At 37.5% G+C, this 17,032-nt stretch overlaps 4 protein-coding genes across 6 annotated transcripts in view; 3 read left to right on the forward strand and 1 right to left on the reverse strand.

Annotated features, from left to right (window-relative positions):
• Positions 1–892: 892 nt before the first annotated feature.
• LOC104813851 (putative pentatricopeptide repeat-containing protein At1g19290) lies at positions 893–4,883 on the reverse strand. 2 transcript variants are annotated; one of them, XM_010541633.1, is made up of 3 exons: positions 4,508–4,600; positions 1,633–4,425; positions 893–1,381 (listed from the first exon to the last, which is right to left on the reverse strand). In XM_010541633.1, exon 2 carries the CDS (start codon positions 4,341–4,343, stop codon positions 1,974–1,976), a length of 2,370 nt encoding a protein of 789 aa, XP_010539935.1. In that variant the 5' UTR covers positions 4,344–4,425; positions 4,508–4,600; the 3' UTR covers positions 893–1,381; positions 1,633–1,973. The 2 variants fall into 2 exon arrangements, with proteins under 2 accessions (XP_010539935.1, XP_010539933.1); XM_010541631.1 differs by having other exon boundaries at positions 1,633–4,883.
• A 156-nt stretch (positions 4,884–5,039) lies between these two features.
• Positions 5,040–6,661, forward strand: LOC104813852 (30S ribosomal protein S9, chloroplastic). The gene is made up of 2 exons (XM_010541634.2): positions 5,040–5,448; positions 6,177–6,661. The coding sequence occupies exons 1-2, from the start codon at positions 5,107–5,109 to the stop codon at positions 6,462–6,464; spliced, it is 630 nt and encodes a 209-aa protein (XP_010539936.1). The 5' UTR covers positions 5,040–5,106; the 3' UTR covers positions 6,465–6,661.
• A 4,801-nt stretch (positions 6,662–11,462) lies between these two features.
• LOC104813853 (3-oxoacyl-[acyl-carrier-protein] synthase II, chloroplastic) lies at positions 11,463–15,862 on the forward strand. Its single transcript, XM_019202564.1, has 14 exons — positions 11,463–12,060; positions 12,547–12,752; positions 12,848–13,051; positions 13,243–13,353; positions 13,442–13,537; positions 13,633–13,678; positions 13,769–13,848; positions 14,102–14,170; positions 14,480–14,564; positions 14,672–14,826; positions 14,912–14,992; positions 15,182–15,241; positions 15,320–15,483; positions 15,649–15,862. The coding sequence occupies exons 1-13, from the start codon at positions 11,700–11,702 to the stop codon at positions 15,434–15,436; spliced, it is 1,671 nt and encodes a 556-aa protein (XP_019058109.1). The 5' UTR covers positions 11,463–11,699; the 3' UTR covers positions 15,437–15,483; positions 15,649–15,862.
• Positions 15,863–16,027: 165 nt separating this feature from the next.
• The window catches only part of LOC104813854 (mannose-1-phosphate guanyltransferase alpha), a 4,153-nt gene continuing 3,148 nt past the window's right edge, over positions 16,028–17,032 (forward strand). For both annotated transcript variants that reach the window (XR_771833.2, XM_010541636.2), the window contains exons 1-2: positions 16,028–16,719; positions 16,988–17,022. Coding sequence is in view for 1 of the 2 variants with exons in the window: in XM_010541636.2 (XP_010539938.1) it covers positions 16,659–16,719; positions 16,988–17,022 (96 nt within the window). In the remaining variant the exon portion in view is untranslated. The remainder of the gene's footprint in view (positions 16,720–16,987; positions 17,023–17,032) is intronic.

Consider the following 17,032-nt stretch of genomic DNA (forward strand, 5'->3'; position numbering starts at 1 on the left):
TTACGAGGGCTTTATTTTGAGATAGCATGAGAAGGATATGCAAATATATATGTAATAAGAAATCTGCCAAATCAATTTGAGTGTGTTCAAAATTTCTTGTCTTTGTTTATGAGTGAAAAAGATAGCATTCTAATTTTTAAAAAAGAAATATATCAAAAAATGAAAAAAGGATATTAAATTTTTCGATCGATTGTTTTCAAGGAAAACATTTAAAAAATACTAACTGTAGAAAATGATCTAATTATTGTAATTTCCACACATCTTAATAAATTTTAATTTTTTTAATAAAACAAAACATTTTCATTTATAATTTAATTTTTATTTTTTAAAATTATAATTAAAAATATAGTTATGATATTAATTTATCATTTATAGATTGTAAAAATTAAATCATAATTTTTTTATAATAAAAAAATTAATTGTGGATGATAAATAGAATTTTTGAGAATTCAAGTTTGGAGAAGATACAATTTCGGTGAATGGTGTTTATGTGGATAATGTATTAAATAAATCAGAAACCGTAAATGATAACACAATATATTTTTCTATTTGGAAATAATAATATCGTTCACAAATAAGATAAAAATATAAATTTTGAAGTTAAATATAAATTAATAAATAATATAGTTTTCAAAGATACATCTTTTTTTATTTGGATATTTTTATAATTGAAACTGTAATGGGAAATAAAGTTAAATAGTTTTTTTCCTTTTATTTTTTATGTTTTAATTAGAAAAAAAAAGATTTATCAATGAATAGCTTTCCATCGACTTACACATGCCATGTCCGAAATCTTAACACCCAAAAACTCTCCTTTGATATTGTTTTGTCGTTGTAAACTACCTGCAACCACTCATTTTGAGGCTGATAAAAACCGATAAAACACAGTGAATCCCCACAAATCCAAATATAGAAAGATCTGAACCGAACCGGATTTGTTTTGGTTTTGATTGCTTTTCGGTTCCATTTCTATCTTAACCAAACCGGAAGACCGATCCTTTACACCCTCTCCCTTTCACACAACATACATAACTTGTAGAAAACCTCAAGAGGAATCTGGAAACCTAAGTTTCCTTTCCTCTTTAGATGATGCATCCCTTTCGGACACAACACATCACAACCAAACCAAACCAAAACGGAAGTTCAAATGCAGTGAAAAAAACAGCTGAAATGTCAGATTCTTACTACATGTTTCAAGTACCCATCATTGATGAACTGGTGGTGTGTTGATTTGAAGCAACAGATTCACTAACCTTGTGTGCCACTTTCAACGTTCGATAGGAAGAGTTGATCAGTTTGCGCATATCCAAACCGAAGCTTCGAATGCACATTACTGATTCTGAGCAGTAGTGACTTGATCATCATCTCGGATTATATAAACCTGGAAAAAGAAAAAAAGATAACATCATCGATTCCGTAGCTTACCATGGACAGGCATGATGAAAAAGGCGAGATTATCGAATCTATAAGTTTATATCATGGACCGACCAACTTATAATAGAACCTTCCTCTCGACATGCCTATTGGTTATCGCTTTGGCGAGATCATAGTTACGAGATTCATGTGCCGAACTAACGCTCCTAAGACTTATGTAGACGGGTATTCGGAAAAAATGGTAATCAGAACACTTACAGTAGCATGACAACAGGAACTGCATATCCGAAAGGTTGATCTCGTGGTTTTAGTTGCAGCAGAAACTTCAGGCTCCATGTCTGTGAGTTGTACGAAATAGCAAAATGCCCGAAATTGCAGTTTCTTCGTCAGAGATGTTCGCGGTATCTATCCAAAAACCACGAGAACTAAAACGACAATGATGAGTCGAATCCAACTCTTTGGATTCTTGGGCAATACTGTTCTTTCTCAGAGCAGCTCGCCAATGAGATCTAAGAAAATTCATCTCACTAAGAGCAGGAAACCAACAGCAAAAGTTGAAGCTGTTAGGTGCAAATAAAGTAATGACTGACGGATCTTCTTCATGACACGGCTTCAGACACTGCATAGGAATCGGACACTGTCGTAACATCAGAAGAAAGCCCAGTCCGTGCAACTTCTTTGCAACTGCTAAAACCAGAGACTGAGTTCTCAATATTCATCTCCATGCCAGGAGGGTGGCATATGTTGTCCACGTCGTTACATTTCTTATTCATAATAAATCTCGGATTTATGCCTGACTCGATCATCTGATCGAAAAGCTCTTTCGACTTCTCCATATCCCCTAGCTCGTAAGCTCCTCTAATCAAGCTACCGTAGGTTACTAGTGTTGGAAGAATTCCATTTCTAACCATTTCATCTCTCAAACGCAAGGCTTCGTCAATACTACCAGTTATGCACAGTCCATCAATTAATATGTTGTATGTAACAGCATTAGGAGACAAACCCTTCTTTGGAAGCTTTCGGAAAAGCCTCTGAGCACGCTCTATATTACCCGACTGGCACAGGCCTTTTATTAGAGCATTGTATGTAGCGATATTCGGAACAATATATTTCTTAAGCATCTCATCTCGCAGGCTGAAAGCTTCATTTAGATTACCAGCAGTTGAGCAGCCATGAATCAGGGTTGTGTATGTATATTCATCGGACATAAACCCATTCCGTGACAAGTCTGCCAACAATTTTTTCGCATCATCTACTTTCCGAGCTTTACATAGCCCTGACAGAGCGATATTGTACACAATGTTGTTGGGTTCTAAGTGATTCCTGGGAGTCATCTCGAGAAAATCGGCAATTTTCTGTGTTTCTAGACATTTGGCATTAGACTTAAGGAAGTCCCGAAAGCTCTGATGATCGGGGAAAAGTTCAAAGTCAGTAATCTTCTGCAACAGAAAACTAGCCTCATCAAACCTACCAAGACGGAACAAGCTACTCACAATCTTAGTGCAAATGGCTAAACTCGGAGCAATCCCTTCCTCTACCATCTTAAAATATGTAGCATAGGCTTTATCCATCTTTCCGACATTGCACCAGCCTGTGATAAGGGCTCCATATGTTACAACGTTAGGAACTAACATTCTTGCATGTAGCTCGGTGAGAAGATCTGCCACTTTACTCAAGTCTATAGACTTAAAAGCAACAGTAATCAGAGAATTGTACATTTCTATGGTAGGGAAGATGCCCTCCTTCTCCATTGAGTCTTTGACCCTGAAAGCTTCCTTCATGTTTCCAATTTTACAATAGCCGGCACTAAGTGTTTGATACGTCTTCACATCTGGCTGACATCGGAATTCTTTCATCTTTACAAGAATCTCCTCGGCTTCATCAACCATCCCCATCTTACACAATCCATTTATCATAACGTTTAAAGTAACCGTGCTTTGCAATAAGCCCCTCGCCAGGATATTCTTCCACAGCTTCATAGCCTGATCAAAGTTTCCAGCCTTGAACAATGTTTCTAGCATAGTGCTACAGCTAACCTCGTTGACTGTCACACCCCTTTTTAACATCACCTTCCAAAGGCTCAAACAATCATCAAAGGCACCAACTCGGCAGAAACCTTTGAGAAGAGTATTATATGTCACAACCGTTGGTTGGACTCCTTTCTGAAGCATTTGATCACAAACCTTTAAAGCCTCATTAAACCGACTATCCCTGCAATAGCCATTCACGAGAGTATTATAAGTGTAAGTATCTGGTTTCAAGTTCCAATCTCCAATCTGCAAAAGTGTCCGCTCCGCTTCTAATAACTGGCCAGAGTTGCAATACCCATTGATCAAGGAGTTACAAATGGATATATTTGTTTTAACTCCCATCTCCATCATTTCCTCATGAACCCTAATAGCATCATCGATTTTACCACTGCGACAGTATCCATCTATCAAGACGCCATACGTACGTTCATCTGCAACAAGATTTTCTTCCTTCATCGATTTCAACATCCTTCTAGCATCATCCATCATACCTCGTTTACAGTAACCCTTAACCAACAAAGTATAAGTGATTACATTCCTAGAAATTCCTCTTTGTGACATAGACTGAGATAACCTTAAAGCTCCCTCGACATCCCCAACTCGGGCAAACCCATCAATCAAACTATTGTAAGTCACCACATTCAGTTCCAGACCTGAATTTTCCATTTGTTTTGCAAATTTCTCAGCTTTATCCAACTTCCCGTCCTTGCAATAAGCATTCACAACAATACTGCACGTGAAAACATCTGGCACAATCCCATAGCTAATCATCTGATCATAAACACGTAATGCAACATAGTACTCACTTTTCTTAACCAAATTACTCAACAAACTATTACAGGACAACAAACTTGGGGCACGACCATAGTTCCCCATGTTGTCAAACGCATGTAACGCGTTCTTAATCATGCCCTTCTCGGCGTAAACCTTCAATACCATGTCAAAAACAGTAGGAGAAAACGAAAACTCCTTGAAAACCCGAACGAGCTCATCCCAAGCAAGGAAACCCGTGTGATTGTTCCTACATAGACCAACCAATTCACGTAAATACGATCTGGTCTCGTCGTACATCCTAGCTCGGGACAAAATGTGAACTATCTTACAGTAAGCCTCAATATCTGGTCGGAAATCTTGCTGTTCCGAGGCCAATTTGAAGATCCTCAGACATGCCTCAGGCTTAAGCCTGAGTTTGTGGAGCACAGAGTTGAGAAGGTCATCGGAGAAATTGAGAGAGATGTCTTGTAAAGCTTCGTACCTCCCGAGCACGAGCAAGCGCGAGACACGCTCGACCAATTCGGGTCGGGTCAGCCCGCGTCCGACCCGAAGCTTCCGGCGGGGGAAGAGTGGCACGTCGGAATATCCACGGAGACGGATAAGAGGAAGAAATACATGAGAGGCAACTCGTGCCGGAGATCGACGAAGCATCGGAAAATCTAAGGATTCGCCGGCGGATTACCTAGGAGACTTCGTCGGAGTCCATTGCAGCTTTCGCCGGTAGCCGACTCATTGTAGTTTAAAATGAAACGATTTTTATGGGCCTTTCCAAAAATATCACTATTATGGGCTTTTTCAGGCCCAATACCACCTCGATCCAGCTCATTAACGGAGATGCTACCTCATCCAAAAGCTCACCTCCCCCCGTTATCTTCTTGCTTCGGCGACTCTTCTTCACAGCTCCTGATTTGCTTCGAGCTCCATAACAATGGCGTTATCGATCTCTAATCTCACTTCATCTCTCTCTTCTCTCTCGTTCTCCTCGAACGTTTCTCAGATACCGAACTGCCTATCTTTCTCCCGACAGAATTCGGTGTCCCTTTCTCCGGCGACGTCCCGCCGCCGCGCTACGCTCACGATCACCGCCACGGTGGCTACTTCTCCGGCGGAGGCAGAGACGGAGAACTTGAAGAAGTACGTAAAATCGAGGCTTCCCGGCGGATTCGCCGCTCAGAAGGTCATCGGAACTGGTCGGCGTAAGTGCGCCATTGCTCGTGTTGTGCTTCAGGAGGGTACCGGAAAGGTCATCATCAACTACCGTGACGCTAAGGTATTTGAGTTGTTTCCGTGCATTTTGTCGGTTCCATATCTCTTTGTTGGTTCTGTGAATGTTAAGGAATGGAGGGGGAGAGTGTGATTGATGGGCTATATTCGATGTTCGCTCGCTTGGGTTTTGTGTAAATTTAGGGTTACCATATTGGAATTGATCACGTTCTTCTATTATTAATTTCGTAAGTCGCTGAGGATGAAATGCTAAAAAGAAAATGTTCTTCTTTAACAATTTTATCGGATTTGCATGAGTGCTTGATACTGCAAGAGTTGATTCTCTGATGGAAACTGCGGAATTGTATCAGAAAGTTCATGGGTGCGGAGCAAACCATGAGAATTAGGTCAGATTAACTTCGAATTGTGTTATGAGAGCCTCTGTTATGCACACAAATCAGTCTTGTGATCATAAGAACTCTGAATTCTGTCCTTTTTTTGTGATCTAGAGGCTGTAGGCCCGTGTTGAACGCTGGCTTTGAATGAACCGGATCTGTGGTTCTTCGGATGGATTCGAGGCCAATTTTTCGCAGGCCAAATGCTGAAAACTCACTCTTCTTTGATGCTTCATTATGAGCTCAAATGGCTGAAACCTAACCGAAAAGGACATACATATACATGACTAAACACGGCTCTATGTATAACAAGATAGTGAGAAAGGATTGTCGAATCTGATTCTTGTGTTGCAGAATCCATATGCTAAGTTTCCGATGATACGTTTTTGGCCCATTTCAGGAGTATCTCCAGGGAAATCCGCTGTGGCTTCAGTACGTAAGAGTGCCGCTAGTGACATTAGGGTATGAGAACAGCTACGACGTGTTTGTAAAAGCACATGGAGGAGGACTCTCGGGTCAAGCTCAGGCAATCTCCCTCGGGGTTGCACGTGCGTTGCTGAAAGTGAGCCTTGACCACAGGTCGCCTCTTAAGAAAGAAGGCCTTCTTACCCGAGACTCAAGAGTCGTCGAAAGAAAGAAGGTCGGTCTCAAGAAGGCGCGTAAGGCTCCTCAGTACTCGAAACGTTGAGCTCTCGGTACGATCTTTCGGAATGCCTTTGTTAGTTTTCATTCTTTCCTTTGTGATGCAAGTGTACGTCTTTTCATGTAAAACCACCCCCGTTTATGTTTCGTTTGGATAGAGTCGGAGACCTAAGCATGTGAATTGTATCCACTCGTCGATTTTTAATGTATCCGAAATTATGGCGAAGAATTGCTTAGCTATTCTGGGTGTACGTGGAGTCAGATATCTAAGTTTTTCGGTACACTCAGATTCTGGCCACGCGCTATCAGATTTTTCGGGTATAGTACCAGGGCGGAATATCTGAGCGTTGGGTACCGGCGAGGACCCGGATACTTGTGGGACAACTGAACAACGAGGCAAGAGGGTAAAGCGGTCAAAATCGCCCTCTCGCACCTCGCTCTCTCGGCCTCTCTCATCTCGCCATTTGCGGTCTCGCGCTCCTCGTCTCGGCTTGTCCTTTTTGCCCGTCAGTTCGGGTTATCAGCAGATGCAGTAATCGACGGATAAACCCGAACTTCAACCCACAGTTCAGATTTCCCGACAGCACGCACTCGATTTCATAGTTGCCTCGGCCGAATACCAAATTTAATGGATACGCACTGCCGAGGAAACCACGTCCAGCCGTACGCTTCACGGTCTTTGCCCAAATGTGTCCGTGTTATAACTCTAATAAAATTTATTTGTACCTCACTATAATGTATTTGAATAAATAAATTAAAAAAAATCTAGTGCACGAGGCATAGAACAGCCTTACCTTAGGTTTTTATTTTATTTTTTATTTTTATAATGAAAAAAAATTAGCTATATATTGGTTACATATCTAGTTCTTGTGGATCTAACATTCGTTGACGGCTAATGACAGGAGCACTGTAAACTACGTTCTCTTGGTCAATTTTAATACTTTATAATTTTATTTTGTAACGTTTATGTGGATATTGTGTAAATATCTCCTAAGTTTTAGTTTACATTTTTTTTATCCGAATAAGATTAAAAAGCTCGAGTAGAAAATTCTTAACTTGATCATATCACACTAGAATTCGATTCGAGCATATAATTGAGCATTGCTCATTGTATTTATTTATTGTGTTTTAATATTAATCACTATCATAAATACAAAGGTGCTAACTAATTTAAAGTCAATCAAAACAAGTAGTAGCTTTTATTAAAGACAACAATTAAAAAAAACATATCGAAAACGTGGTCGGAAAACATCATGCAAATCGAATGGTGTAATGAACTTCTACACCGATCACTAACTTACAAAAAAAAAAAAATCAAGTAAATCCAAGTGAACAATGAACTACTCGACCAATCACTGGCCGACACGTCTAATTAAATTTTTCAATCTAAAAAATTTATTTACAAACACGCCATAGTATATGATCATGAATTGTGAGTACAAGATTTAAAATTATGAACCTGAAAAAGCAAGTATAAAATGGTGGACCATGAATTAGGGAGGTTTTGGTGGAGATTGTTAGAGGTGGTGAAGTTCGCATGCAAATTATTTGTTTTAGTTATGTGAATATTGGTTTACCCGCCTTGACTCCATGCAGTTTATGTTGCTCCATGACTTTTGCTCTCTCTTGGTTTCATTTTATACTATTATTATTAATTAATTAATATATTGAAATTGTTTTGATTATATCTAATTTTAAACCGAAACGAGTGAAAATGAAGAATTTGTATGATATTAAAATGATAGTTGACGATTATCTTGATCTTTTTTCTGGGTGATCAATGAAAATAATATAGATATAGAATATTTAAACCATAGATGAATATTTCGGTTTGGTATATAATCTTGAATTTAATTGAACTGAACAAATCGAATACTAATCAAACATATATTCCAAATGAAAAAATATATTTTTTTCATATGATTTATATATCGTATAAAAATGTTAGATTAGATGTCATTATGCTTAACATGTAGAAAAAAATTCGATTTTTTTTTTTTCAATTTTCCCAAACTCGTTAAGGGGTCCCAAGGCTGGGGGGGCTGAAGTTAATTCCACGCGCAAACGGAGGGAGGGACGTCACGCGCTCTAAAGTCCGGAGAAATTTCTCCTTTTCAGCTGATTTCCGCTTCATGGCATCAGAATGGCGCGTGGGACTCGTTTTGTACGTAATATTCGCTTCAAGAATCAATAAAAATCGAATACATACATATATCTACCTGAATGTGATGTTTAGTTTGTATAATTTGATATAATGTTTATTTTCAGACATTTTGAACGCGTTATTGATTTTTTTTTAAAGGATGAGTTGGTTAAATGTCATTAAGCTTTATTATAAAAATATAAATTTATATAAATATCACCTTACACCATACGTATGTATCATTAAAACCGAAAATGAATGCACACATACATTGCATGTGCATGTTACCCTTTTATGAACACAAACACATGTACGTTTTTTTTTTCCTGTATGTCAAATCCATAGGTTCATGTTTACATCATATATATGAACATATTTTCGAGTTGTACATGTGCGTGTGTGTGTATATATATATACATGGTATATATTCGACAAATCCCTTCAATAGAATATCCAATTGAAACGTGTATTATTATTACGTATATTCGTGAAAAATGTACGGTTCTTTTTGTTAGATGAGTTTAGAGCTGGACGTTTTGGTTCGGTTTTTCAGAACCGAACCGAACCGAAAAACGATATTTTTACCGATTCAAACCGTTCTAAATTCTCGAAACGGTATTATTTTTAGAGAACCGAATTTTCCGAAAACGAACAGAACTGAACCAAACTTTAAAAAATCTATCTTCTTTTTAATAAAAACCGGAAACGAACTGAACCGGTAACGAAACCAAACCGAACCGAACATAATATAAAAACTGTTTGGTACCTATTTTTTTGTAAAACCGAATCGATGCATTCCCGTCCCGAAAATATTAATTGAATAACTATGACTATTGCATATTAATATTAATTCAGTTATTTCATAATTAAAAAAGTTCATCTTTTTACAATAAATATATTTGTCCCAAGATTACCTTTGATTTTTTCAAGTACATTAGATAATTGTTGTACCAAACTTATACTTTCAAATAAGAGCCACAAGTTTGATATGCCAATCTTAAAGATGATTAGAAACAATCTTATGCATTGGGGCCAATACCCCTTGTGCAATATTAAGCAAATAAGCTGGCAGCAATTTATTTATTTTAAAATTTATTGGTCCAAATAACAGAACGCGAACAAGACAAAACTATACATATATTAATATATATACACACATATATATAGAGATAATTAGTCTAATATATATATATATATATATATATGTACATAATAAATGATGAATAGATTTTCAATATTGATGATGTTATATTATAATCGAAATAAAAAAAAATATGTGTAACATGCTTTAATTAGTTAAACGTAGTTGTCGGTGATGGCATTATATATATTATTTATGAGGATAGATATAATTAGGTAGCACTTAATTTTGTTTTTATTAACAAGTCTAGATTTTGTGTTCTGCTTTGTATATTTGGTGTAATTTGATTATTGAATTTATTTTATTTTGAATGTTGGATAAACTGATAAAATTCATTACGAGCGTTAATTATATTGCGTTATCTTGATTAATTGCCAAATGTGAGTTTTGATCTTTTATATCCGCATCTTTATAAGTTTATCTTATTAGATACTTTTAATTCTTGAGCGTGTTAGTTTTTTTTTGTATATAAATTTTGATTGTTTTTTTAGAGTATGAATATATTCATAAAAATTTATATTTTATGTTTAAATGTTTTTTATGGTAGTTGGAAGGTTGTGTGATAATCTAAATCTACCGTCGTACTCTAATGTTTGTAAAAATTAAGACGAGACATTATGTTTTATTTTGGTTTTACGAAAGTCCATATTCCGAAGAGAATGTTTGCATTGTTTTTGCGAGGCTCTTTTATTTTATTTTATTATTATCTATATATTTTACATAAAAATTACTTATACATTGGAGGCGACGTAAAAATATGGAAATTTCGTAGTTTTAATACAAATATCAACACGAAATCTACATTCATTAGAAATTAACTATTAATTGCGGTGAAATATATATTTTATTGTTTTATCTAGTGGACACGAATTTTTCAGATGTCCGTATCTAAATAACTTTCGTTATTTTTTTTTTCTTGCAGTACATAATTTTATGATTATTTAATCGATTTTCAAATATATATTTTTTATAATGTACGTTATTTATTATTATGAGTAATAAAACTATTGGTTATTTAGATTTTATATGCACCTTATTTTTTGTTCAATCCATATTTAAAAGAATATTTTGTATTTTAATATGTACATATAAATTCAATTGGATTTAATTTCATTCAAATCCTAAAAAGGTGGGGGTAATAGCCAAGAAGCAACGAAGTTTGTTGCAATTATTTTATTAAAATTTAATATTATTTGATATAGAAAAACAAAACCAAATAAAAAAAACATAAAAGAAAACATCAATAACGTGAAAAATAAATAAAATACTTAATAAAATTTCGTCAACAATTGGATCATATAATAAAAAAATATATTTAAAGATGTGGTACGAGTCTGACTCGTGAAATGGCGACCTTTCTATAAATGTCCCTATTGCTAGAGACTTGAGTGCTTCTGCACTTCATCAGTCCCTGAAATCGAAAAGTACATGGCCAAGTGAGTCACCACCCGCCGATCAAACCGAGGCGAATATTAATATATACATATATATTGGTAAATGAGGCGACATATATTTATAAGATCAATATTATAATATATAAAATAATTTTACAACTGTTTCAAAATATTATTTTTTTACTTTTTAATTTAATAAACAAATATTCAACATCTGGGCATATTATTTCCCCTCAGAGGCAAAAGTGGAAAAAGCTTCATTTACCATAATGAATAAATAAATTATAATGTAATCATAAAATAGTTTTCTGGTGGTTGATATTTTTGTAATTATTTAATATATTTTATTTATTTATTGTTCTCCTCTCCCTCTCGCTTGGCGTCGCTGTTGTTCACAGGACGACTTGGCATCTTGAATTCTTGACGCACGAATCCACGCATCCAGTCACTCTTTACGTATCCGGAGAGAGAGAGAGAGAGAGCGATTCGTCTTCCTCTCTCGAAATCTATGTTCGACTGATAGATTTTCAGCCTCCCATAATCCATTTCGCGTTTCTCTTCATCTGGGTCTTCTTCGGTTCCAGCTCCCTACGTTTGGTTTCCATGGCGGGTTCGTCTTCCTGTTACGCATCTCCATTGTGCACGTGGCTCATGGCGGGTTGCATGTCCGTCACGTGCGGCGGCGGAGATCGCTATGCCGCCATCGCCTGCGGCAGCGCTCATTCCGACAGTCAGAGTAGCCGCCGCTGGGCTCGCCGGAAGCGACTTCTTTCCAAATGCTCCGCCGCTTCAGTAGCCGCCGGAGGCCATGGATCCACCGGCATTCCAGCACTCGTGGATTCCTGTTCGGCGTTCGGACCCTGTAACCAGCACTGGAACAACAATGCCTTGTCATCGTTTTTTGGATCGAATAACATTTCCTTGAATCGGAAGCAGAGGAGATTGAATCGAGGCTCCCGCTCCGGTACGAATTTCCTTCCCCTCTGAAATCTGCTGTTTATGTGTTTCAATCTGGGATCCTTTATTAATTTTGATTTCTGATCGTCGTTTGCAAGGTTACTAGCATAGTGTTCTGTTGTTTCCCAGTTCCTGTAATATGGGTCTTTTGTTCCTTTTTGTTATTGTAAGAATGATGAAATTAGAACAAAACATCAAGTGCTTACCCGTGTTCAGCTGAAATGTGAAGTGGGCAATACATCAAATTGGCTTTTCGTCGCCATTGATACTATCTGAAAACTTCATTAGCTTACTAAGTTTCATTCTAAGTGAATTGCATGAGGTTATGCACAATATTGAACTCTTCATGGGGATAGAAAGTTCGATACTAATTGATCCATTGAAAAATAACTTTGAACTTCAATCTGTACAATTCTTGAAGTTGCCAGCTTTGTGAATTTTAACTTATGGAAGTAATTTTCACTCGATGTTATCTTGTCTTTGAGGTTTCTAGGTGAAGTCATGGCGGTTGCAGTGCAGCTGGGAAAAGAATCCATGACTAACATGAAACCTCCTACAGAGCAACGACGTGTTGTTGTGACGGGTATGGGAGTGGCGACATCATTAGGTCATGATCCGGATACTTTTTACGAGAATTTGCTGGAAGGGAACAGTGGTATTAGCCAGATCGAGAATTTTGATTGTTCTGAATTTCCAACGGTAACCGCCATCTCAGCATCTTTTGCAATTAATTTCCCCTGTTGTTTTGGTTCGTTCTTGATTTCTTTGTTTGTTTGGTTGTTTCCTTTGCCTAGAGCATAGCCGGAGAGATCAAAGATTTTTCATCCGAGGGATGGGTTTCCCCGAAACTTTCGAAAAGAATGGACAAGTTCATGCTCTATCTCCTAACTGCTGGCAAGAAAGCGTTGGTTGATGGCGGGATAACTGAAGATGTGATGGCTGAATTAGACAAAGCCAAATGCGGAGTTTTGATTGGCTCTGCAATGGGAGGCATGAAGGTACCTTCCTGTTTTCGGGTTTGGATAATGTAAACAAAGATACAGGAACAGTGTTGGCTCGAGGGTCGTATATTCAGATATTCTTTATCTGTCAGCCTCAGTTTCCATAAGAAACAGCAAGACTATTTAACTTGAGATTGTGAAATATATTGCTAATTGTTGGATCTACCCAACAATCTATCTTGAGACAGGTCTTTAATGATGCAATTGAAGCTTTGAGGATCTCATACAGGAAGATGAATCCTTTTTGTGTTCCTTTTGCAACAACAAACATGGGTTCTGCTATGCTTGCCATGGATCTGGTCAGTTTCAGTTCAAATATTGTGGAATATTATTAGTGATGACCTCCTTGAATTTCGTATCGATCTTTCTCTTGTGATGAGAAATTAGGGATGGATGGGACCAAACTATTCCATTTCCACTGCCTGTGCGACAAGCAACTTCTGTGTTTTGAATGCAGCAAACCACATTATCCGAGGTGAAGCTGTAAGTATCCAAATAGGTGTTCAACCATCTTGTAGCGTTTCGCGTGATTCCATTTTCATTTGACATTTCTTCCGTTTCCTCCCCAAAATGTTTAGGATGTAATGCTCTGTGGTGGCTCTGATTCTATTATTATTCCAATAGGTACAAACGCTTTCTCTCATATAGTGTTTTTCCTCGAATTTCTTGTTGATTGTATTTTTCATAAATCTTGCGTTTTGTGTATCAATGCAGGTTTGGGAGGTTTTGTGGCATGTCGTGCTCTTTCGCAGAGGAACAACGATCCCACCAAAGCTTCACGTCCATGGGATAGTGTAATTCTCGATGATTTCTCCTTCTCAGTACCTTCTCTTTCATGTTTCCCTGCATAATGTATCAACCCATTTGAAACTTCATTGGTAAAACCAGTGCCATTAGACATGTGAGGAACCCATTAGCCTTTTTTCATAGCTGTTTGGTACAAATGCATCTCAGTAATGCTGGAAGAAAATAGTGGTTGAAGATTTCGTTTTATATTCCAGAATTCTTAGTTCTCTAGTAAAAATCTAAGCATGGTTGCAACAACAGAGTCGAGATGGTTTTGTGATGGGAGAGGGAGCTGGAGTTCTCCTTTTGGAAGAACTTGAGCATGCTAAGGTACATACACATACATATTCAGTGAGCCAACGTAATTTCGGTGGTTATTTCCCGGCTGTTTATGTCAATCTCGATCCTGTCTGCAATTTTGGCTCCATACTTTCTGTTAATCTATGTTCTTCAAAGTATGTCAATATATATGCAATTTGGGACCTTTGTTACATTGTCTGGTTTATCATTGAAACCATTTGAATGCTTGATAATATTCTGTTTCTTATATCTTGGTTTCTCATTGAACCCATTTGAATGCTTATAATATTCTGTTAATTATGGAATTGTTTTGAGTAGATAAGTGTCCTGGTTTTGTAGAGAAGAGGCGCAACTATCTACGCAGAGTTTCTTGGTGGGAGTTTTACGTGTGATGCATATCACATGACAGAGCCGCGTCCTGATGGTAGTTTTTGGAAATTATCATCCATTAGTGGCTGAACATTGAAAATCTTAGCGTTTTCTTTCGATGGCTTTGTTATATCTGTTGAAGTAGATGTCTGTTATCGGCAGGGGCCGGAGTTATTCTATGCATAGAGAATGCATTGAATCAAGCTGGAATCTCTAGAGAAGACATAAACTATATAAATGCTCATGCTACCTCAACGCCGGCTGGAGACATTAAGGAGTACAAAGCCCTCGTCCACTGCTTTGGCCAAAACCCCGAAGTAACTTTTGTTCTGAGCTCTTGATTGATGAGATTCATTCATTCATTCATTTGCTCAATAAATTGCGTTACAAACTTTTTGGCAGCTGAGGGTTAACTCAACCAAGTCTATGGTCGGGCACTTGCTAGGAGCAGCTGGAGCTGTAGAGGCTGTCGCGACTGTGCAGGTAATGAATTTTTGAGTTTTGCACCGACATCACCTTATCTATAGAAGACTGGAAGGTGCTGTATACTAACTTCATTTTCTTGGCAAATTTGATTATTATGTCCCCCACTCCCCCCACTCTTATCACAACGTCGTGTTTTTCTTCCTCATTCCGCTCGACGATCATCCTTATCGATGTTGTTCTCCACAGGCGATACGGACTGGATGGGTTCATCCAAATATCAATCTTGAGAATCCAGACGAAGGAGTGGTAAGTAAACGTGGCGCGTACGATACAAAGATTGTATTTTTTGCGGGTGCAGACGAATTTATAGGGGTTGAATAACAGGATACGGAACTTCTGGTGGGTCCGAAGAAGGAGAGGCTGAACATTAAGGCGGCCTTGTCGAACTCATTCGGGTTTGGTGGCCACAACTCATCCATCATTTTTGCACCATACAGCTGAAGTTGGAAATGCCGCTGACTCGCCTTGCTATATAACTCAGCTTTAAGGTACGCGCAATCCCCTCTAAGTCCATTTGGCTGTTTGAAGAATATGACGTTTGAGGAAAGTTGAATGGCCCAATAGATAAGAATATGTCACCGACCTGCGAAATTAAATGTTATAATTATTTTCCTACCAAAAATCTTTGAGTGTACAAGAAATTCTCGTATTAGGTTCGGTAAAATCATAAGAGAAGGGGCGGTTGCTTTGGACAGACAACAACATGCGAAGGTCAAGTGAGATTATTTGTTCTTTGTGCTTTGTTCATCTGTCCTTTTTTTTATATTTAAATTTAAATCTTTGAGCCCTTTTAATGTTTTTTCTTCTATTGTTTTTTTTAAACGTACAATACAATCAAATTGGCTGATTTTGTTCTTTACAACTTTACCTTAAACCTTATGGAGTCTGATATATATATATATATATATATATATATATTACATGTGATAGAAATGTTTTCATTATATCCATTTGGATTTACAGCAGATTTAAGAAAGATGTTTATTTTCTAGAAATGTTTTCATTACCATAAGATTGTTTTCAGATAGCTTCGAATTCAATTAGCTTGGCTTGCAATAGTATATCGGTTTTCTTTTTATATTGAGATGTACAATACCGTATCTCTTGATCATCGATACAACCATATCTAAATGTTTTTTTTATTATAAATTTTATTTTGGGAAATAGCATATCGCATTTATAATTCTGCTAAAAGTGATTTCGTAAATTGTTCGCAAAGAATGGGGGACCAAATCTGACTCCATCACGTTCCCTGATAAGTCGAATAAGATTTTTTGAGAAAATTAGTGATTGAAGATAAGAAGCGAACGGGAAAAAAAAAGAAAAAAAAAACAGAGGTGAGCAATCGCAGTTTCAGAGTCATTCCAAGAGCTCAACTTTCGATCTCAATCATTTCCATTTGATCTTTCACGTTTCTCCTCTTCTTTGTTCCTTGATTAGATCATTCCCAAACCCTAAACTTTGCAATTGGGATCTTCCCTGTTTCTCTCACATTCCATTGCCGACACTGCGAGCTCATTTCACGTGAAGAACAGGGGCTCCCGATTCGATTGAGGGCTGTGAAATCAGGGATCTGGGTTTACGAATCTGACGTTCCCGAGTTTGTTCGGAGATCTGCGTTTCTTTCCGTCTATTTTTTAAAATTTATTTTTGAATTGGGGAAATGGGGAGCTCTTTGGGGGAGAATGTTGTGGCTGTGATCATGGTGGGTGGTCCAACCAAAGGTAAGCGCCTTAATTTCGCTTCGATGTAGCGTAGATTAGCCGGACAACTCGTTTGATCTGTAATGGAATGCGATTGGTCTGGTTTTATACTCTTCCTGTATGAACACATCCCATGTTCGCTCTGATTTAGCATCCTCAGTTTCGTGAATCTTTCTGAATCAATGTCCCTGATAATGTTTGGTTCGAATCATATATGGTTTCAAGTTGGAATGGTTTCTTGAGGACCGTGTTTCAGATTCTATCGTGATTCTTGTTGAATGATCCACAGGAACTCGGTTCAGACCATTGTCCCTGAACATTCCGAAGCCGCTCT

The sequence above is a fragment of the Tarenaya hassleriana genome, unplaced genomic scaffold, assembly GCF_000463585.1.
Source record: "Tarenaya hassleriana unplaced genomic scaffold, ASM46358v1 Cleome20, whole genome shotgun sequence".
Classification (NCBI taxonomy): Eukaryota; Viridiplantae; Streptophyta; class Magnoliopsida; order Brassicales; family Cleomaceae; genus Tarenaya; species Tarenaya hassleriana.